General features: G+C 42.9%; 1 protein-coding gene across 2 annotated transcripts in view; it reads left to right on the top strand.

Annotated features, from left to right (window-relative positions):
• PCNX2 (pecanex 2) overlaps nt 1-23,124 on the top strand; it is a 272,275-nt gene that overhangs the window by 132,781 nt on the left and 116,370 nt on the right. For both annotated transcript variants that reach the window (XM_077486198.1, XM_077486199.1), the window contains exons 14-17: nt 9,216-9,307; nt 11,778-11,887; nt 14,395-14,500; nt 16,559-16,651. In XM_077486198.1, the coding sequence (XP_077342324.1) occupies nt 9,216-9,307; nt 11,778-11,887; nt 14,395-14,500; nt 16,559-16,651 (401 nt within the window). The remainder of the gene's footprint in view (nt 1-9,215; nt 9,308-11,777; nt 11,888-14,394; nt 14,501-16,558; nt 16,652-23,124) is intronic.

A 23,124-nucleotide genomic window follows, 5' to 3' on the forward strand; every position in this document is an offset into this window, starting at 1 on the left:
TGAGTCAATCAAGCTTTGTGGTATAATATACCAGAGGGATCAGATGCTCTATCCAGATATGACCTCCAGATGAACCTCCGAACAGGTGTAAGGTATGGATGGACTCAGTAGATATAGGCAGTCAGCCCCACCATTAAAAGAAAGAGGAAGGCATATAGCGTAACTCAGTATGGAAATTTTAATACATGAAAAGCAAAGGAAATACACTCACGTGTTTAGCAGTCTGTCAGGGGTTGTCAGTGCAGTGGTGGGGTGGAGTTACAAGCACTGATCTCCCTCAGTAAAGCAGCTGAAAGCCCTGTGGGGACAGGAGAGGAGGAGAAGCATGTCAGCTGCTTTATTGAAATCTATACTGGGAGATCGATGCTTGTAACTCCCACACCAATCACCCCACACTGCCCAGGTATCCGATTAGGCATCAGAGCATTGAGGAAAATGATCGGTATCAACACCGATACCAATACTGGGTATTGGTGCACCCCTAGAGGGAAGGGACACAATCTTTTCACCATTTTTCTCTTGGTGCCAGGAAAACTTGTCAGAAGTGACTCATGCAGATAGCAGAGGAACAAAGCAGCAGACAGAAATGACACTTAGTGCTCTGGATTAAGACAAGTACACACTATAGAGGTATATGCTTTGTTCATATTTCAAGTAAGTCCTTCTGGAGTTCACCAAAGTATGTTATATCTGTCAAGAACCCACTTACTGTGTGTTCATCCAGTCAGTTTGCGCAAAACCTGTGGTGAGGTAAACCATTAAGTGGTTGGCTTTGGATAAGTCCTTGTTGGATAAGTCCTTAGCCCTTCCTTCTCTGGGCTGGCTGCTCAGCTGTCGGCTAATTGCCAGCTCTCATCTCTCTCCACAGTTACCAGCTGTTCCTGATCATGCTCATCTGACCTGCCTACTTAAAGCTGTCCAGCTCACTTCATCTCTGCCTTCGCCTTGGTCACATCTCAAGAAACCATCTCCTGTGTAAAGACTGGCTTGCTGACATCCCTTCTGGCTCCTTATCCTGCTTGCTGTTGCTCCACTTGTATCCCTGACTTCTGGCCCTGCTGATTACCCAATCTGGTTATTGAACTCTGGACTGGCTGACTACTCAATCCGGTTACTGGACTCTGGCTATGCTTTAACTACGCTTACTCTATTTACCTTTTTATTTTTTTATTAATAAACAAGTGTGATTTAATTGTACTTCTGTCTCGGTCTGATTCATGGTTTCTGACAGTTGGCTCATCCCATTGCCTCATTGGTTCTGGGTTTCCTGGTTTTGCCCATGCTCTTTGAAATTTTAATTTAGAATTTCTGTCTCGGTCTGATTTATGGTTTCTGACAGTAGGCGAAGGCCATGAATTCAGAAGATACAGTCAATCCACTTGTTTGTAATATTTTTTTTCCAGATTGGATGAGCAAGATCACCGCATGGATCAGTTTGCCTTGAGGTTACAAATGCTCCTGAGTCGCAAGGCTCACCTGGAATCCCCCACTGTGGCTGCTCCAGTACAACCCGAGTCGCAGGCCGTCCCTGCTGCTGCGCCAGTCTCTGTGCAGGCACCCGCCTCGAGTATTACCTCTATAAGAGGTATGTCTGGTTCTGCTCCGCTTCCTCAATGATTTGGGGGCGATCCAGTTGTCTGTTGCCGACTACGCCATTGAATTCCGTACTCTGGCAGCAGAGGTTGCTTGGAACAATGAGGCCCTTGTGGCTGCTTTTTCTCGTGGTCTCTCGGATTCCATCAAGGATGAGATAGCAGCCTGAGATATACCCATATACCCACTGAGCTGGAGAGCTTGATCTCGTTTGCCATCCTCATTGACTCCAGATTTGTAGAAGCCTCCTGTGCGTTTGCCTCCGAGCTTTGCAGTCCCACCCGTGCCTCACACACCTCCCATGCCTCCTAGTACCGAGTCGGCCAGTGAAGATGAACCCATGCACCTGGGCTTCACGCGTCTCTCTGCGGATGAGAGAGCCTTTAGGAGGAGGGAGAGATTGTGCCTTTATTGTGGCCAGGCAGGTCACTTTTTGAAGTCTTGTCCTACCCGTCCAGTAAACCTTGAGGTCCTGTCATGGACAGACCTTAGGTGGCCTTGTTTCGGCCCCAGTTATCCAGAAGGATAAGCCCCTGGTTTTGGTCACCCTTTCTTGGGCTGAGTCGTCCATCGAGATACAGGCTCTAATCGACTCTGGGGCTGCAGGCCTGTTCATTGATGCTGCATTTGTTTCGCAGCACTTGATTCCGCTGCAGCTGCGTGACACTCTACTTGCCATTGAGGCTCTTGACGGGAGACCTTTACAGCCTGCCCATGTGATTCATGAGACGGTTCCATTGTCCATGGCCGTAGGGGCTCTTCACCATGAGATAATCAATTCAAAGTTATTTTCTCACCCAGGTTTCCGCTTGATTATCCTTGGTTACAGAGGCACAACCGCTCTTTTGATTGGTTCCATGCTGAGGTTCTCTCCTAGTCACCACAATGCATTGAGACATGCTTCCTGAAGGTATCCAAGGTCCTGTGCACCTCTTCACTCTCCTCCCTGCCGGAGGAGTACCTCGATTTTAGCAATGTCTTTGACAAGGGTCAAGCCGGTAGTTTGCCTCCACACCGGTCTTATGATTGCACAATTGATCTTTAACCTGGTGCCATACCTCCACGTGGCCGGGTTTACCCTTTGTCGGTCTTGGAGGATAAGGCCATGGAGGAGTATGTTGCAGACGCACTTTCTCGAGGTTTCACCCACAAATCCTCATCTCCTGCTGGGGCTGGTTTCTTCTTTGTGAAGAAGCAGAGTGGTGAACTGAGACCTTGGATAGATTATAGGGGTCTCAATCGTGTCACGATTAAGAATGCCTAACCGATTCCATTGATTACAGAGTTATTTGAGGGAGCAACGGTTTTCACAAAGCTTGACTTGAGTGGGGCATACAATCTTGTGCGCATTAAGGAGGGCGACAAGTGGAAGACTGCGTTTAATACCAGAACAGGCCATTATGAGTACCTGGTAATGCCTTTTGGCCTTTGTAACGCCCCAGCAGTTTTCCAGGAATTTATTAACGATGTCCTCTGAGATTTCTTGTAGTTATGTGTGGTGGTTTATCTCGATATCCTCATATTTTCCAAGTCCCTGGAGAGCCACCACACAGATGTCTGTCGTGTGCTTCAGAAACTAAGAGAGAACAATCTCTATTGTAAACTGGAGAAGTGCGAGTTCCATCGTGAACAGGTTACATTCCTGGGCTATGTCATTTCCACTGCTGGTTTTTCGATGGACCCAGAGAAACTTTCGGCAGTCTTACAGTGGCCTCGACCCGTGGGTTTAAGTCCTCTGCAGCGGTTCCTGGGCTTTGCCAACTACTATCGGAAGTTTATTCGTAACTTCTCGTCTCTGGTCAAGCCCCTGACTGATATGACCAGAAAGGACGGTAATCCACAGAGTTGGTCCGGAGCCCATTAAGGCCATTGAGACTCTAATGGCTGCCTTTGTTTCTGCTCCTGTGTTGGCACATCCTGATCCTACGTTGCCTTTTATCCTAGAAGTTGATGCTTCTGAGACTGGAGTTGGCGCCCTTCTGTCTCAACGTCCTAACTCTGAGAGCGCTATGCATCCGTGTGGCTACTTTTCCAAGAAATTGTCACCTGCTGAGTGAAATTCTGAGATTGGTGACAGAGAGCTGTTGGCGATCATTTTAGCCCTGAAAGAATGGAGACATCTCCTTGAAGGTACCACTGTGCCGGTTCTTATTCTTAATGACCATAAGAATCTTACATTTTTGTCTGAGACTAAGCACCTCTCTCCCAGAAGGGCGCGATTGGGCTCTTTTCTTGTTGAGTATTAAATAGAAAGGTTATGGCGCTAAACCCGATTAGTGGTGTGTTGAATTGACCTATCGCCACAAATTAGTGTTGTTGAGAAAACGCTGTGTGCAATTAAAGTGCAAATGCTTCCTAAAAAATACAATCAGTATTAAATCAACATATGTATCCCATCATAATTAAATCCAAAACCAATATTGAGTCATCATATACGTGTCAACATACTATAAGTGAAACCAAAAATATAATAAACATTCACTTAGGTCATTGCAGGTATACAAAATGATAAAAATTCTTTCAGACAGCCTAAGAAATACTACTGGTATCCTTCAGTGTTCTTATTCAGAATAAAGAACTGTGCAAATAAGTGCAAAGAAAGTGCAAAAAGGCTAGGGATCAGAAACCAAGTTCAGCCAATAGTCGCATAAAGACGCATGTATGTCCAATATGTGTCCAATGTTAATATTTGGCTGATAATACTGCCACCGCAGACTACTGCTGTAATTGATACGTGAAATCAATAGGGAACGTTTCATCCACTAATGCAAACAGTGCGGGTCTTCAATTAGAAACCTTCATCCCCGGTGCGCCACTCAGTGCTGTAGTATGTATTTACGCCCCTTATGGGGCTAGATGGACCTTCACAATGTAAGCCACTGTGTCGCTCTCTGGCTGCTGCTAGTGCACTGGGTGAGGTTTCACTGTTCCGTTCGTATAGTCTCCAACGTTAATTATACATGAGGAAAGACATATCCATAGTGTAATACGTTCATAACCAAATCGTTCGTTTATTTGTATTAAAAAACTACTCATATTTAATATTAAAAGCATATGCATGTAAAAAACTCCGCCGTTCGTCTCTGTCCATTCAGATGGGTGCACGCAACGTGGCCACTCCCTACGCGTTTCGTCACTCTGACGTCCTCTGGAGATTTTCTTGTTGAGTTTTAATTACATTGTTTTCATTCTTACCCTGTACTAAGAATGTAAGGGCTGATGCCTTGTCACGATAATTTTCCTCCACTTCCAAGTCGGAGTCGGTTTCCGGTTCCGGTGATTCCTCCTGATCTTATCTTGGCTACAGTTCACACCAGTCTTACTTTTCCTTTGGGTGAAAAAATACTTGCTGTTCAGGTCCATGCTCCTCCTGAGAAACCTTGCGACCGCTGCTTTGTCCCAGAGAGTCTCCGTACTGCCGTGCTCCAGACTTACCATTCTCCCAAGGCAGATGGCCATCCTGGGAAGAATGAACTCATTTGGGCCATTTCCCAACAATTTTGGTGGCCTAGTCTATGGGCTGATGTTACTGCCTTTGTAGCTGCCTGTTCCGTGTGTGCTCAGAGTAAGACTCCACTACACCTTCCAGTGGGCCTCCTACAACCCATACCCAATGGAGAGAGGCCCTGGATCCACCTGTCAATGGATTTCATTGTGGAGTTGCCCAACTCCAAAGGCAACACTGTTATCCTTATGGTGGTTGACCGGTTCTCAAAGATGTGTCATTGTATTCCACTTAAGAGGTTGCCTACCTCTAAGGAACTGGCTTCCATTTTTGCTCGGGAGATCTTTTGCTTACATGGGCCACCCAAGGTGATTATCTCGGACAGGGACAGTCAGTTTGTCTCCCAGTTCTGGCGAGCCTTTTGTGCACAGTTGGGAATCCAGCTTGCTTTCTCTTCTGCGTATCACACGCAGTCTAATTGGGGCTGCAGAGTGAGCCAATCAGTCCTTGGAGCAATTCCTACGTTGCTATATTTCTGACCACCATAACAACTGGTCAGACCTATTACCTTGGGCAGAGTTTGCTCACAACAGTACCTTGAATTCTGCCTCCCGATTGTCTCCATTTATGGCAAATTATGGTTTCCAACCTTCCATGTTGCCTGACTCGTTTGTTCCGCAGAGTATTCCTGCGTTAGAGGAGCATCTCCGTGGTCTTCGTTCCACTTGGGTACAAGTCAAGGAGGCTTTCCTTTTTGCTAATGAAAGGTACAGACTCCATGCTGACTGCATACGCCTGCCTGAGCCTTCCTACTAGGTTGGAGACAGCATCTGGCTGTCATCTCGCAACCTCCGGCTTCGTGTTCCCTCACTGAAGTTTGCACCTCGGTTTATTGGGCCTTTCCGTATGCTTCGCAGGGTTAACCCAGTGGCTTACGCGTTGGACCTTCCTCCTAATATGTGCATCTCAAATGTGTTTCATGTCTCCTTATTGAAACCGTTGGTCTGCAACCGATTTACCACCTCTGTGCCATGTCCTCACCCTATTCAGGTTGGGAACCACGAGGAGTATGAGGTACAATCCATTGTTGACTCCCGTAGGTTCCATACAGTACCCGGTGCATTGGAAGGGGTACAGTCCGGAGGAACGCTCCTGGGTTTCATCCTCGGACGTACATGCCCCTGTCCTCCGCGAGTTCCATAGATATTTTCTCCTCAAGTCCGGTGGCCCTCCGAGGGAGAGGGGTCTTTGAGGAGGGGGTACTGTCAGGGCTGGCTTAGCCCTTCCTTCTCTGGGCTGGCTGCTCAGCTGTCGGCTAATTGCCAGCTCTCATCTGTCTCCACAGTTACCCAGCTGTTCCTGATCTTGCTCGTCTGACCTGCCTACTTAAAGCTGTCCAGCTCACTTCATCTCTGCCTTCGCCTTGGTCACATCTCAAGAAACCTTCTCCTGTGTAAAGACTGGCTTGATGACAACCCTTCTGGCTCCTTATCCTGTTTGCTGTTGCTCTACTTGTATCCCTGAATTCTGGCCTGGCTGATTACCCGATCTGGTTATTGAACTCTGGACTGGCTGACTACTCGATCCGGTTACTGGACTCTGGCTATGCTTTGACTACACTTACTCTATTTACCTTTTTATTTTTTATTAATAAACAAGTGTGATTTGATTGTACTTCTGTCTCGGTCTGATTCATGGTTTCTGACAGTTGGCTCATCCCATTGCCTCATTGGCTCTGGGTTTCCTGGTTTTGCCCATGCTCTTTGAAATTTTAAGGTTTGCACCAGCCCATAACGTATACCTAAAGTTCAAAAGGTAACAAAGTATAGGCCCCATGGTATCCACACAACAATAAATAGTGCCCCTCTTCAAAAGAAGCCCTCCCATCGGCACTGTATACAACTTAGTAGATGGGTGCCGCTTCATTAAGGAGATTTTTGATGCTAAGATTGATCTATGATGCAAATGTACCACATGTGATGGCTTTTATAGTAAATTGTTTCAGTTTATTAACTGAATTTTAATGGATGGCGTTAAAAAAAGTGTTTTATGTTTGGTCCAAACTGTGAAAATCTCTTTTATAAAACCAGTCCATAACTGGCATTCAGATCAAATTTTTTACATTCCTTGAATTCTGTGAGGGTTTTTTTTTTGGTCCAGATATAGAAGATGTCTGCAGGGGATAAGGGTCAAGCTCTTGACAGTAATGTCCCATGTATCTGTCCCAATAGTAGGTGCTAGAGACTTTCTTTCTTACACCAAAAACAAATTCTCCTGTCTGATCCTTACTAATACTGTATGGGAACCACCTGCAGTTTCTTTTACCTACTGAACTTTTGCAGGTAAACAATTGTGTATTGCGTCACATACTTGCATTCCCAACATTCTTGTATTTTTTATATGAACCATAGAAGATGTTTTAGCTTTATAGCTCACAGAAAATATTCTTGGTCTTGAAATAAATTCTAGGTTTAACATATAGGTAGCAGGGCGTTGCTAGGTCTACAAAAGATCTGGGGCTTAAGCCCATAGCAGCCAAGTAAAGAAAGTCATACACTTTACATCAGGGTCTCCAGAGAGTCCCCCCTCCTTACATAAGGGCTTACATCAGGGTCCCCAGAGCCCATCAAATGTATCCTCAATGCAGCCTGATCAGTGCCCATTTAATGCAGCCTTATTAGTGCCCATCAAATGCAGCCTTATTAGTGTTCAGCAGTGTGGCCTTACCAGTGCCCAGAAATTGTATCCTTACCAGTGCCCAGCAAATGTATCCTTACCAGTGCCCAGTAGATGCATCTTTACTAGTGCCTAGCAATGCATCCTTACCAGTGCCCAGCAATGGATCCTTACCAGTGCCCAGCAATGGATCCTGGATCTGAATATGCCAGCATCACATGGAAAAACCTACCTTGTGTACCTTTTCCCATACCCAGGTCTCCCACTTTCTGCTTATTAGTAGTCCACTCTGAGCACACTAATAAAGGAAGCAGATATATTTATATAGTGCAAACTTTGTGACTTACAGGCCTAATAAAGTGGTTTTAAACTATGCATATAAGTAAACCCTCAAGAGCAGGAGAGAAGGTTTACTTCTGTATACTTTCCTGATTAGCCTGGGGATACACACGAGAAGCTGAATTGCCTATGGATCAGAGTGCAGGTTTCTAGTACAATGCTTAAGGAAATCTTATTTCTATATATTTTATGCCCAACTTGACTCGAAGAACACAGATCAGGACAACTTCCTTCCTATGTACCGACAAAAGATCCTGGAATGCTCTGCTTGCTAGAAACACCCAGTTTCTTGGATCAGTGATAAAGTCCCTTATGGATCAGGAGCTTTCAGCCCCCTTTGGAAAATAGCACAAATGTTGCAAACTGCATGCAGTAGTTTCTTCACTCCTCTTGTAGAACTACTCCCAGCTGCACTGCCTGCAGGAACTACCAGCCCACCTGTCTGCTCTAAAGATCTCCTAGGGCAAAGGATGGAAAGGGTTAAGCACATCGCTGCCATTTGAAAGCTTGCTACATGTGGCAGTTTCTCCCCTTGTGAATCCCTGGATGTGCTGATGTAATAACTCTGTCCTCCTTGCTCCCTCCTGCTCTTAGGCAAGATTTCTTCTCAAACTAGTCACCAAAAGGATTCTTCCAAGCCACCCGGAGCCCCAGCCTAGAGGCAAAGCTATCCCCATACTCAGGGGTCCCCTCCTAGGTCACAGACAGCCTCCTCAGCACTCCATCTTTCATCCAAATCCCCTGCTGGTTAGGCTCTCCCATATTTAAGGGCTGATCCATCCAACCTGCCAGGACATTTTGCCTGGAGATTGGTCAGACTCCACTGAGTATGCAGATCAGGACCTCTGGCCTCCACCCACTAACTTCCAGAAGGTTCTCCAAGCCCCTACATCCAGGGGGAGTTACCAGAGACCTGCACCGTAGAGCCATTCAGCCTGACCTGCAATAACCCGACCCAATTTCAGTCTAACATAACTTACCATGAGTCATAAACTTAAATTTACCTACACTAATACTAATAGCACACTAGAGGGTGCTACACATGCATAGTAATTGAATAGTAAATAAAAATAAATAATTGAAGTTGAAATGTACATGATTTTTAAACAAATCTATTATTTTAGATATTTATTTTAATTGTAAATGTAATTTCTTATTGCAGCCAAAGATGGGTTTTTGTCAGCGTTATACAGTTTATTTCGGAGCACTGTTATTGCTGCTCTTTTATTTATTGTTTGTCACCAATCCATAAAGGTAAGCTTATAACTTTAAAATCATCTTATATAATGCTGTAATGAAACAAAGTGATCTACATTTTGTTAAGATATTCATTTGATTTTAGGAGTTTTGAAGTATACTGGGTGCTTATTGCTATAAATCCCCGAGTCCTTGACACACAGGCTTACCAAGAAAGGTTATATTTGTTATTTGACTGTTTACTGTAAGATTAGTTCCCTTGTTCTTTACTTAAGATTAGGCAATTACTTAAAGTGGAGTTCCACCCATTTAAAAGTCAGCAGCTACAAAAAAGTGTAACTGCTGACTTTCAATAATCAGATACTTACCTGTCCCACGGTCCAGCGATACAGGCGCACAAAGCCCCGCTCTTCTCCCCCTCCTCTCCGCCGGCATTCTAACTGTGAGCGCCGGCTGTGGCTTCACAGCCGAGCATGCACTGCGCATGCGCACGCTATGCTGCGCGCTGTGAATGGCCGGGCAATCTTCTGGGACCTGTGACATGTCCCAGAAGATTGCAGGGAGGGAGGGGGGAGAGGTGATCTTCTTTCCGGTGCAGCGACACCAGCGGAGCCAATAAAATACTCTTTGCAATCACTGAGTGATGTACTTGAGATTCAGATTTGTTGCAATAAGCTGAATGGGACACTGTTCTTTAGAATCTGGGCGCTGCTTCCTGTTCAGTGGGCATGGTGCTACAGAAAACAGGGTGTGGCATAGTATAGTAATGTATGGATCCTGTCTTAAAGTGTTACTAAAACCACAACAGTAAAATCAGTCTGTATATGCAGTAAAGCATGCTTATTATACTCACCGTGGAACCTAAGGAGTTAATCCTCCGCATTGTGTAAAAAGGCTGTTTGATCCTGTCTTCTCTGAGTCTCCCCCTATTCCACTGTCCCCAATCCTTCTGCTGATAGAACAGAGCCTTTGGAGTCACTCTGCACATGCTCAGATTGGTGTGAGTTTTTTTTTTGGGAGGGTGCATGTGATCAGCACAGGGCCAATCAGCACTGTCCAGGCAGAGGGTCAGGGGTCCTGCAGCCTCATATGACAGTCAGAGTAGAAAGACAACTCCTCCTACAAGCTTTAACCAGACACTGATATAAGTATTTAGCAGTTTATATTTACTAAAATAATTGCATTTCCATGTTCTGTGTACTGTGGGAGTTCAGATATAGTGAATGCAGGATCCTGAGTTCAGTAACACTTTAAGCTGGATTGTCCCTAGTCCAAATTTAGAGGACGGCTAAGCTGTAGTCAGCCTGAGCTCTAATTGTTATTGTTTCTTTATTTTCTGCATTTGAGACTATTGTTTTTTTTTCCTGTTAGGGATCATCCCTGGCAGACAGAACAAGAAGAAACAAAATGACTGAGTTTTGGATACCTATTCCTCTCTGGCAAAAATGCCAGTGATGCATGCTGAAGGAGAATTAGAATATTTGGGGTTGGGATGACCATGGAGAACAGTTGTTGCCCTCTGGGTGATTGCCAGGAGAGGTGGCAAGGTTGGCTTTTTTGCCTGAAAAGGAGGTTGTGCAGGAAAATTTTGCCTCCACAGAACTACTTTGGGGGAGGGTGCTGCTGAAAGAGGAGCCTGAGTCTAGGCCTAGGAAGTGTTGCCTTGCTGAAGCTTACATCCAGATAAAGTGAAGCAGGAAGACGGTTGCCTATATAGAGCATCTTAGGAAGAAGATTTGTTGCTAATTAGTGTCTTGGAGAGTTGATATAAGCTGTAGCTGGTGGACATTGCAGGAAATTCTGGTTGCTTATCCTTGAAGGTACTTGTGCTACCTTGGACCTACAAATATAGACTGTTTAAGCTTAAAGTAAATATCCATTGACTGTTTTTAGAAGAGAAGTCTGGAGTCATTTTGGAGTATCCAGTGTTCTAACCCTCTTTATTGAGTGTATTGTGCTTTAATAAGCTCTTTAAGGCCTGGTTTATACTTATGCTTTTTTTGTGCATTATCAGTTTTGCAGAAACACACTACAGTCCATTTAACATGGTTTCCTATGGATATAGTTCACATTTGTGCATGGAAAGAGCCAGGGACTTTTTTTCTGTTTTTTGGTTCCATAGACTTCAGTGGATCAAAAACGCAAAATGCACCCACAATATGCAAACTGCAACCTGCATAGGGGTGAACCAGGCCTAAATGTACTAACTTGATGTACGCCCAAATCCTTTCACCGCACAAAAAGTTAAGGATTCCACCACAAGGTCAGCAATCTAGCCTAGCCTAGAGGTCCTTCTCATCTGCCCAGGAGTAAGGGGTTATTCAGTAAGTAGAACTTCAAGAGTAAGGGGTTCTTTAGTAAGTAGAACTTCTAGTGATAGAAAATGTGGATTTTTTTTTTTTTTACATTTTATTACATACAGTAAAAGGAATAGCTTGAAAATAATATATCTTTTAAAATAGCATATTAAATTTGAATGTATCACTTACCACTCAAACATATGTCTTTGTAATTATGTATTTATTAGGAGCCCTGGGATATTAGACACATACCACCCCCCTTTTCTATTTTTTGTGGTCTTTTGATTTCGCTTTCTTATCACTTGAGCCGACAAAGTAGTGATCCATTTATTCTAATGTAAGTAACATTTCTAATGTTAATTGCTATATCATATATTAAATTAGCAATGTTAAAACATTTAGGAAAAAAATAACAATATAGACATTTAATCTTTATCACTCTAGTTTTCCTAAAATAGGTTTGATAAAGCTGAAGTCCGGTATTTTTTTCATCTTGAGAATCAAATTATTACAATAACAGAGTATACAGGGTTGGGAAATGTGTGTTGGGAAATGTGTTTGTGGAACAGCTCAGATCATGCAGGTGCATAGTTACTATAATTTCTACAGACGATAAACTGGATTGTTTAATCAGGGTTAGAATAAAGGTTAGAAAGAGTGACAGGAAGCAGGGTGGTGATTTGCTAGAAAGTGATCAAAGTCTGGAGGTAAGTATTTGTCTATAATGGGCAGCCACACCTTGATGTACTCATTTATCCAATACCCCAAGTGGCTTTGCTCTCTTCATGAATTATTGCCTAATGGGTATATTTTGCTTTCAAGAAAGCAGAGTCTAGGTGGTTTCCTGGCCTTGGCTTATGTCTGTTAGGCTGCTGTAGGGAGTTGTAAGTTTAAGCCAACTGGGAGTTATATCAGGTATGCATTATTTAGGATTGCTACAGTTAGGTCAGGGTAGCCTAGATAACTGTAGACCATATGGAAGACTTAACCCAAAAGGCTGAAAATATTGGGCAGCTCCACCAGATGTGTTCCCAGCACAGCACTGCCTCTAAAGCAGGAGGATGGGTAGCTGAGGACAAACTTATTTATCCTAGCCTGAACAGGTACAAGTAAGACAGTACTTTACAGTTTGTTTCAAGGGCTTCAATGTATAGTGAGAAGAACTTTTTTGTGGACTGGATTTGGTCCTATGCATCTTCCTCAAGAGAGACACTGAGGTCAGCTGTCCATTTATTGGTATAAGAGGGAGAGAGGATTTTTTAGCAATCATTGCAGAGTATACTATATGAAATGAATAAATTGCGGCGCTACCTAAAAAAATTAATAAACTAAAATAGCAAAACACATATGGTGCAAAAGTGAATCCACCTCACTAAAGTGATAAATGTGCAATATTGAACAATAAATAATGTAACATCAAATGGGATAATGTATGTGCATAAATAATCAAAAAATCATGCGTGAAATAATATCAGAGTACAAAATACAAAAATTGCTGAATAATAGTTAGGTGGAGCGCATTACCGGTAGTACCTTTTATTTATATTGTAGAGTATACTAATATAATCAAGCCTGATGCATGAGGATCTCCTCAGTATATTTTAAGCAGAAGTGTGGTTTAGAGAAGTCCTGTGGGGTTGAGTGTCTATTAGAGACAGTGTTTCATCTCTAGGTACCTAAAAATTTCTGTCAGGTTTTATTTCCACCCATGTCTCATTTCACCTGTCCTATAGCCAAAATGGGAAGTGAGAGGAAAGCCATCCAAAGTGAGGGAATCCCGGGGTGTCACCAGGGTCACCAGAACTTGTATCTCATTTGGAAGATTTCCCCTCTATTACTGTTCTGGTGTCAACCCAAAATATGATAGCAGTAAACAGGACAACAAAAGAGGACAATCTCCCTAACGAGGGCACTGACAGTACTAACAACTGACAGGTGTTCTAATCCCTCTCTACTCTATCCAAAACTAAAAAAAACAAACAAAAAAAAACGCTTTTTTGCCCTTGGTTACACTTTAAATTTCTCTTGTAACGACTAAAAAGATTTAATGTTAGTTGGGTCAACTAGAGCAGTGGTTTTCAACCCTGTCCTCAAGTACCCCCAACAGGCCATGTTTTGGGAATTTCTTTTAGATAAAATAGCTGTCCCAAATGCCAAGCCATTGACTCTGATTTAAAACACTTGTGCAAGATAAAGGAAAACCTGCAAACATGGCCTGTTGGGGGTACTTGAGGACAGGGTTGAGAACCACTGAACTAGAGTATGTAATTTAACAAGTATGTGCACAGAGCCATACTGATAGAAAGAGAAAGGAAAGTAGCAGAGCAATATGCTCCTCAGTGTGCTTCTTCTCTTTTCACGGTCCAGTCACAGGGTGGGGGTGAAAAGGATACCTGTAAGTAAAAATGAAACCGCAGTAGAAAAAGTTCCCCTGCTAGAAAGGAACGTGCTGTGGATCAGAGTTGTGTAAATGTCCAGACTGTGTGGAAAGAAATACAAATCTTTGGCAGGTAAAACATCTCTCATGTACGTATTTCATCTTTTTTTTTTTTACCATTTGCCTGGAGTTCAGCTTCAAGGAAAAGAACTCAGAAATGTATGTGCTGTTGAAGATAAAGCAAACCCCATAGCTTTGCCCTGCAAACACATCTAATTCCCCTGCCACACATATATTAGGGCCGTTTTTTTTTTTTTTTTGCTCATCAGCATATTACTTCATAAAATTTAACAAAACATGGCATCTAGCAGAGGGCCTTGGTGAATTCTATGTCAATAAATCTTTACTGATTCTGCAGTCATATGATAAGATTATTTTGCTTGCTTATTTTTTTTTTTTTTTTATAGATCCCTGGTTAAATGTAACATTTTTCGCAGACTGTTTTGTGAAAATGTGAAAAGTATTCCAACACAGCAAGAAGATCCTTTACCGCAGAAGATAAAGCTCTTAGTGGTAATTTTCCCGAACAGTACAGTGGGGTTGATTTACCTAAGGCTAATGGACTGTTCAATTTGAAAGGGAATTTTTAATTAGCTTAGTTGATGTGGTACAAATTCACCTTGGAAAAAACTGTATTTTTGCTTGCAGATGATTGGATGATGTTAGTCAGCAGAGTTTCACCTCATTTACTAATTTAAGTGAGAATGGGGGGGTTCTCATCACCTCCCCATTTCCATTATTAGAACTTGAAGAACTTCACTTTTGTAGAGAAAAAAAAAACAATCCCCTCTTACTGATCTTACTGATCATTGCAAGCGTTTTAACAGAATCCAGCAGAATCCTATCTGTTTATGTTCTGAAGAAATGACCATATGTTTTACCATGTCTTGTCCTGAATGGTTCAGAATGGGAGGGTCTGGTTCATTATAATCAACCAGAGAACTCTTTGATGTTCTGCAGTGGGCATGCCTTTAGAAGTAACTAACATTTAGGGAGTATCTCACTATAAATGGAATTTCTGTTGCTTTAGGATTCCTAAAATCTCACTTGTATCTCTTTGCAGACTTCTGAGAAAATCAGTGATCCAATCACACAAGCAGGATATTAAATTTTTTTGAGGCATTGAGGATATTACATTTTTTTGAGGCTGCGGTCTACAGAGAGCCTCCAGGTTGCCATATTGCATTGCATTTTACAGAAATTTACAGAGTCAGGATTAGGTAACTCTGAAGCCCCATTTTTGTATGCAATCAGACAGGCCCTTGCACTACATGGTTTTGGTAAACCTGAAGGAAAAACTCAGCAGCAAAACTGATAGTGTGTATGGGGCTTGAGAGTTTGGGGACCAGACCAGTGGTTGTAAATACTCAAGATTTTTCACCTTCATGCATTCTTTGATTCAGATTCTATTATGATTCAGGGGTTGGGATTAAGTTAAGACAGACAATTTAGAGGTCAGGATTAAGTGTTCGGGCATCAGGTCAGCAGCAAGTTACTCATATATTTCAGGCTTGTGTCTTTCATTCCCAGGGCCCAACATCATCGAGGGGAGCTGAGAAATATAAACCTTGCACTGCGCAGGTCCCACCTCATTACACTGTGCATGCATCAATCCAAAATAACATGGCTGAAGCAAGCTGTGCGAGCGCATGCCCAGTGTGCGCTAGTGGCGCCATTTTTGAATTGCCTCTTGCACAGTGTGACAAGTTGAAGCTTGCTCACTGCAAACTGTATGGTGTCTGGTTCCTATAGGACAAATCCAGGAATGCCCATTTGCCAGGGATATATCCCACACAGTAAGAAATACTGCCTGTGGTACTAAGTTTGGTACACTGTCATAATCTTATGATACAAGTAATAATGTGCATGACTATGACAAATTGCATGTGGGAGGATTATTTTTTAATAGTCATCCTTTAATTGACTGGCAGAGAGGTGTCTGTTATAATAAAAAAAAGTTTTTTGTTTTTTTTTGCTAATGTGTGTTTCCTAAGCTGTGACTGGTTGCTTCCATTTTCATTCAATATCAATTATTATGGTTATTTTGTAACTGAAATAAAATTAAGCGAGGCAAATATGATTAAACATATGAGAGGGGCAAAAAGGAAAACCTTTGGACTATGGTTTATTTTTATGTAGATCAGCCTTTCTCAACCTTTTCAACACGGAGGAACCCTTGAAATAGTTCTCCGGTCTCAGGGAACCCCTGCTAAAAATTAGAAATCTACAACTCATGATACATTAGAGTCATGGTCAGTGGGAAGAAAGGTCCTTACACTTGTGGTCATTGGGAAGAATTACTTCCTTACAGATAGTTAAAAAGATCAAAGGTGTCAGCGGGAACTTATCTGAGAGGCAGAAATTGCCCAATGCTGAAGGAACCCCTCTGGAGGAACCCTAGGGTTCCACTGAACCCTGGTTGAGAATCACTGGTGTAAATTATCAAGGTAGTAGATGGGTATTCTTCTTTATGCCTTTGTTTTATCCCAAATTGTTTTAATATATTTAAAGTATATTGTTTGCTAAAGATGCATGGACATCCTAATCACAAACTTTTTTTTTTTTTCACAGAAAGAAATTTTAATTTCCGATCTTATTGTCTGCACGGTGATTGCTATTTTAACATTTGCAGTCAGTGCCAGCACAGTGTTTTTGTCTCTAAGAGTAAGTAATATATATGTATATTTTGGAAACAATGCACAATTGCAAATTACAATATTGTTTCTGCTCCTTTTGTAACTTTTTACTTAGGCCGCGTACACACGCGCGGACTGTTCGCCCAACCTTGTCCGCTGAACAGTGTTTGGGCGGACAGTCCGCTCGTGTGTGGGGCTTCAGCGGACAGTTTCAGCGGACAGTTGGCCGAACAAGGTCTTAGGCCGCGTACACACGCGCGGACTGTTCGCCCAACCTTGTCCGCTGAACAGTGTTTGGGCGGACAGTCCGCTCGTGTGTGGGGCTTCAGCGGACAGTTTCAGCGGTCAGTTGGCCGAACAAGGTCTTACGGAAATTCCGAAAAACTGTCCGCTGAAACCTTGTTTCAGCGGACTGTTCGCTCGTGTGTAGGCTTGTTCGGCCAACTAAGTCTCGCGCATGCTCAGAAAGGATTTCCACGTCGGAAGGTTGCATTGCAGTGTATAGGACGTCGTATTTTTCGTCCCGTCGTACGTGCCGTTCACGTCATCGCGCACGGTTTCAGCAAACTGTTCGTCCGTCGTGTGTGGCCATGTCCGTCCATGCTAAGTTTGAGCGGACTGTTCGCTCAAACTGTTGGACGGACAAAGTTGGGCGAACAGTCCGCGCGTGTGTACGCGGCCTTACGGAAATTCCGAAAAACTGTCCGCTGAAACCTTGTTTCAGCGGACTGTTCGCTCGTGTGTAGGCTTGTTCGGCCAACTAAGTCTCGCGCATGCTCAGAAAGGATTTCCACGTCGGAAGGTTGCATTGCAGTGTATAGGACGTCGTATTTTTCGTCCCGTCGTACGTGCCGTTCACGTCATCGCGCACGGTTTCAGCAAACTGTTCGTCCGTCGTGTGTGGCCATGTCCGTCCATGCTAAGTTTGAGCGGACTGTTCGCTCAAACTGTTGGACGGACAAAGTTGGGCCAACAGTCCGCGCGTGTGTACGCGGCCTTACTTTTTATTGTAAAGTGCTCATACTACATGATGAATCTATGGGGCTGGCTCAGTAAACCTAGAGAAAATAAAATATGCACAAATAGTGTTAAGAATAAGAATTCTTCATAAAAATAAGTAAATGACCACACACTGGCCTGCAGCAATAAATAAGAAAGGTTTCTCTAGCCCAGGGTTCAGTGAGTAATTTCCTCTTCTTGCAGGTTTGCTGGAATGCCACGAGCTGGACCAGCACCCTGGAATTTTGCAGCGGAGCATGTGAAAGTCACCTGGAGCACAATACATTTCTTGTTGTGAAATGAGAATTCTTCTTTCATTTCTCCATAAAATAAGCAGCTACAGCGGATTAAGTGCTGAGGGAATCATATCCCATTTGTGCTATTTTTTTTTACATTTTTAAGCCCTTTCCATTGTTTTTGGAAAGATGCATTTTTTTACTGGTTTTTGCATGTGCAGTAGGGAGCCAGCTGTGATTCGTCAGGAACTCACATCCAGCTCCCAAATGTAACATGGTGTTGCGTAACGATAGGTTGCATGAAGACAGCATTGGACTCTATGGCTTTTTTTAAAAGTTAGATTTAAAAATAATGCAAGGGCAGCAGTTTTTCCTCTTTCTGAAAAATTGTATGCAAGGCTCCTTCGAGTTTCACACACATAACCAAAGACCTAGGAATTCGGCAGGTTTTTTCTTCAATCAATTGCTACAGATCAGCTGCAGGGCTGATCTGTGTCTAACCTTTACTGCTGTGGGTTGGCTGGCACCTGTTGTTCCACTAGCTTGTGTTCTGCTCTGCTGCACTCTGCAGCTATGGGTGTCGCCGTCTCTACCTGTTGCTGAATTATATCATTCCTTCCTGTCCAGCCCCCCATGTGCTCTATTTAAATTCCTTCCAGATCAGCTTTTGGTTGCTTGAGCAACGCTTGTTTCTGAGCCCCCTTCGTGTAATCTGCTTTAACCTGACCTCTTGTGAACTGATCTCTTGTGTAGCGACTAGGCTTGTCCTGATTACTTTATCTGCAGCCCGCCCTGACCTTGGCTCCCTATCTGGCTCTCCTTTGCTTCATCCATCCATCCTTGTCTGACTGTGTCTTCTGGTACTTCCCTAGCGAGCAGGGTGAACCCGGGGGTCGTGACCTGGGGTCAGCACGCAGCTAAGCCCAAACCCACTTGAGGGGGTCCCTGGCAGAATACCGGCTGGCCCTTAGACTCCATGTCCTGTGAGATCCCGTGTCACCTGCTCGCCTGTGGGCTCACTGTAGTAGTACCGTGACAGTTGACATCAATGGTGATCTGAAAATGTAATGGTGAGGAACAGATTTATCTGTTGAGTTTAAAGGTATTTATGTATTGTGGTGGCCGAGCTGAGGTTAGTACTAAAAGAGTTCAAATGCCATAAAATAACATATGTTTAATGTAACAATACAGCTGTATACTACATCAATCCATATTTTTTATTTGGTTTTATAACACAAATTATTTTTACCCAGTATATAGAAGGATTACATCCCCATACACTACTAACACATTTTATTCCAAACAGGAGCAAAAAACTAACTGTGGGTGTATTTATAAAGCAGCAAATGCGATATTTACCAAACATGCACTGTAGGTGTATGTTTTTGGTGCATGCATTTCCGCTTATGCGGATTATTTCACTGCAATCGGGATTTAGTGAATGTAATATTTTCTGCTTTATAAATATCCCTCCTAAATACTGTATATAAGATAATATAATAAATAGTTTGTCCAGGACTGAATCACATTCTGATCTGCAGGGGAAAGTGGATTCACTTCCTTTTTGGATTCACTTCCACCTCAGTAGAAGAAACTTCTAAAGACAAATAGCGAACGCTTTTGGAGTAAGGGGAGACTGTCCAGCCATTATTGGATAGTGGATGTCGAAAAGAAGTGGGTTAAAGCAGCATCGTTCAACCACCAGCCTTTCCTTCTACTGGGCCCTGGTTTCCTGTCTCCTCTGACAGCTAGACTTTAGCCGTTGGAGCAGATTGGGGCCTTGGCTCAACAGGAGTGCACTGCCTTCCACTTAGGCTGGCTCCTGAAGTAGGTGTGGATATGCAGGGGCTTTTCTGGTCAGCTTTGGCTGCCCTGAGCATCTGACAGTGGCAGCAAGGTGATGCACACCAGGCTTCATCTTTGCTACTAGCACAGACCTGGCTGAAAGGAGCATTGCGGCTTTGCCCTAGTTCCGGGTCCAGCAGGAACGCACAAAAGCATAGGTATATTGCTGGAGTTGCAGGCTGCTGTCTGCCATGCTCAGTGCTTTTTCAGTGATTACTTTTACATTGATACCCAGCTTGAAAGGGCTTGTTGTAAGTCTATATCTATTCTGATTGATGTGTGCGTTCATTTGACAAGTCAATGTGTAAAGATGTCTGCTCCAGGGACTTAACGTTACATAAAAAATGAGAATTGAAAATACTCAGAGAACTGGAGCTGTAACTAAAAGGAAAATCTGATTTCACTGTTTATTTTTGGGGAAACATTAAACAAGACATTGATTGTTTGCTTTGGGATACAGTTGCAACCGTGTGATATTTTTCTTCTCTTTAGTTTTATTGGATTGGCCCTATAGCTTCCTATGATAATCAGTTATGAATTTAAAGTATATCTATAGCCCAAACTGTTTTTGTTTGCTATGGCTAGAGTAGGTAAGGTTTAGAATATATGTCAGCAATAGGCTGATAACAATTTACCCATTGATCACGGCCATGTTGGGTCATAGAAGGTTTTGTTTTCGATCTCCTTTTATTCGTTTTAAAACAATTATACAATTACATATAACTTATTCTTATTACAAAAATTCAATATTATATTGCATCATCACCAAAAGATATCAATATTCAATAATCATTTCTAATATCAAGTTCTTTATTAATCCATTTAACCTATAATTCTATGCATTGCCCATCCGCCATTCATTCCTTCTATTCATAACCAACCTGAACATGTATCCTATATCCAAACTGAAACATTAATGATACAAAAAATAAATAAAAGGTGGGGCGGGGGGGGACACAGTCCTGTTCATAAGTATTGTAAAAAGCTTGCCAAAGTTCTAAACTCTTGCCATTGTTGCCATATTTTTGGCATTTGATTTGAATTCTCTTCAAACATATTCACTTCCCCCATGGATTGCATTTCTCTCATCTCGCAGGCCCATTCAATTACTGTGGAACTTTTTGATTTTCGCCAGTTAGGGGCTATTATTGTCCTTGCTGCTGTGCTGCTCATATGACACAGGATATCTCCCCTGATGAATTTCATTGAGCCTAGCATGATAGATAGTATTGAGATATCGATACTAGATTGAGTATCAGATCCCAATACCATCTGATAGATATCCAATATTTTAAGCCAGAAATCCTTCACCATTGGACACCTATAACATATGTGCGCCATTGTACCCAGGATTTTATTAGGATCTGCACCGAAATGATCTCTGCTCAGCTACCCATCATCTAGCTGTGTGCTTTGTTGGAGCATGCCACATCAATGTGCGGCCATCTCGGTCGGCAGCTCCATCCCTTCCCCTCGGCATGGAAGGTTTTAAAAGAAATTACTGGTTTCACTAAAGTTGAAAACCACTGTTTAACGCATGTCTTAAGTTGGTTTCTTATTATAGCCACTGGATGTAATAATTGTTTAGTGCTTTCTTAGTGATATGTTAATATAATTAACCAACAAGATGCCTGCTTTTTCCATTTACAGAGGATTTAGGCCTTATATAGTTTAATTGTTCACTCTTCTATAAAGCTGTGTATGCATTATATGCTGCCAGATTCAGGTGAGGAGACTGGCAAACAAAGTTGGTACAGTAGCCCATATAATACCTCCCATTCCCAGCAATTCTCAGTTTTTGCTAGTGTCCTTAGGCGATAGACGAGCTTTCTCTACTGGAAGCAAGTTTCTAGCTTATGATTGAGGGCGGCACAGTGGTGTAGTGGTCAGCACCCTCACCTAGCAGTAAAAAGGGTTGCCGGTTCAAATCCCAACCACAACACCACCTGCCTGTAGTTTGCATGTTCTCCCCGTGCCTGCGTGGGTTTCCTCCGAGCACTCCGGTTTCCTCCCACATGCCAAAGACATGCTGGTAGGCTTCTGTCCAAAATTGGCCCTAGTATATAAATGGGGACCTTGGATTGTGGGCTCCTTAAGGGTAGGGACTGATGTGAGTGTGTGATGTACATGGATAGGGACAATTTGTAGACACTCACTCAGGTTGAACTGGATGGAATGGTGTCTTTATTGAACCTATGTTACTATGTTACTATGATTCTAATTATTGTAAAATTGAAGACTACGCCTGGTTGTTCACTTAAAGAAACCCTTTCTCCACCTGGCTTCATCAATGCCACTGAGAAAATGTGATTGCAGTTTCTGGATCAGTTGCTCCTCAGCAGGGCCTCAGAGAACCATACCCCCACACACACACACACATGGCACTGGACGTGTACAGAAGTGTAACACAGTGTAGTTAGCAACAGAGTCCTCTAGAGGTGTAGGCCAGAGACAATCTGAATCCCTGTATTTCCAATCCCTGAAGACCCTGTTCATGGAGGACAATGGTATATCCCCTCAGAAGATGCCTGTACCTTGGTGTAGTGAGTCTGGGGCTTTGTTTCTCCTGTGGGGTCCAAGCCAACCCACTCACACCCAATATTCCCCCTCCCCTGCTGGGAGCAGTGTATCACAGGGCCGCCGCAGCACTTTTAAAGAGTTTGTTGCTGTAGTGGCCCAGCATGTGCTATTTCTGTAGCAGACAATACCACAGGAGTGGCTTACATAAATCATTAGAGTGGCACCAGAAGATATAAGGGCCCTTTGAGAAGCTGAGCTGGAGCAACATTTGGCCTTGAGCACCCTGAAGGGGCAAGTCTCAGCATTAAATATAAAAATTAAACAGTCTCAATTCTCCTTTATAATTCCTAATTTCTTATCAAGCAGCTGCCATCAATTTTGGTAAGTATCCAAAAAATACATATATATTTTGTGTTGAGGCACTAACTATTAATGTGTTAACAAAATATCTTATATATAAATCCACATCAAAAACAACAAAAAACCAAGTGAATAAAAGTAAAACAATTCCGTACTGCTGATAGTAATCCACCTGCATCCCGAGTCGGACGTGACAAAACTAGAAATACCACCGCTACAGGGACCTCAATGCATTTCACCAAAAAAGCATTGCAAGGAGCTCATGTCCTGGTGGCCCAAAGATATCTGGTGACACTGGATGTATGCTGAGCCCATATCAAGGCAAAGGAATTCCATATAAGCTGTGAGGGTCCTGGTGGTTTAAAGCTGGTGAGTGGCCCCCCCTTATTACACGTGGTGGAACACATTTATAAAAATTAGCACTTTTAAGTAAAAAGAGCATGGATCACAAATGAACACATGGTGACAAAGAGAAATTGCATAAAGGACTGTTACTGTTTTAATTGATTAAAGGATATTCACTTATTGCTATCAGCAGCAC

The sequence above is a fragment of the Lithobates pipiens genome, unplaced genomic scaffold (genome assembly GCF_037356315.1).
Source record: "Lithobates pipiens isolate NorthernLeopardFrog02 unplaced genomic scaffold, aLitPip1_a1.2 Scaffold_18, whole genome shotgun sequence".
NCBI lineage: Eukaryota > Metazoa > Chordata > Amphibia > Anura > Ranidae > Lithobates > Lithobates pipiens.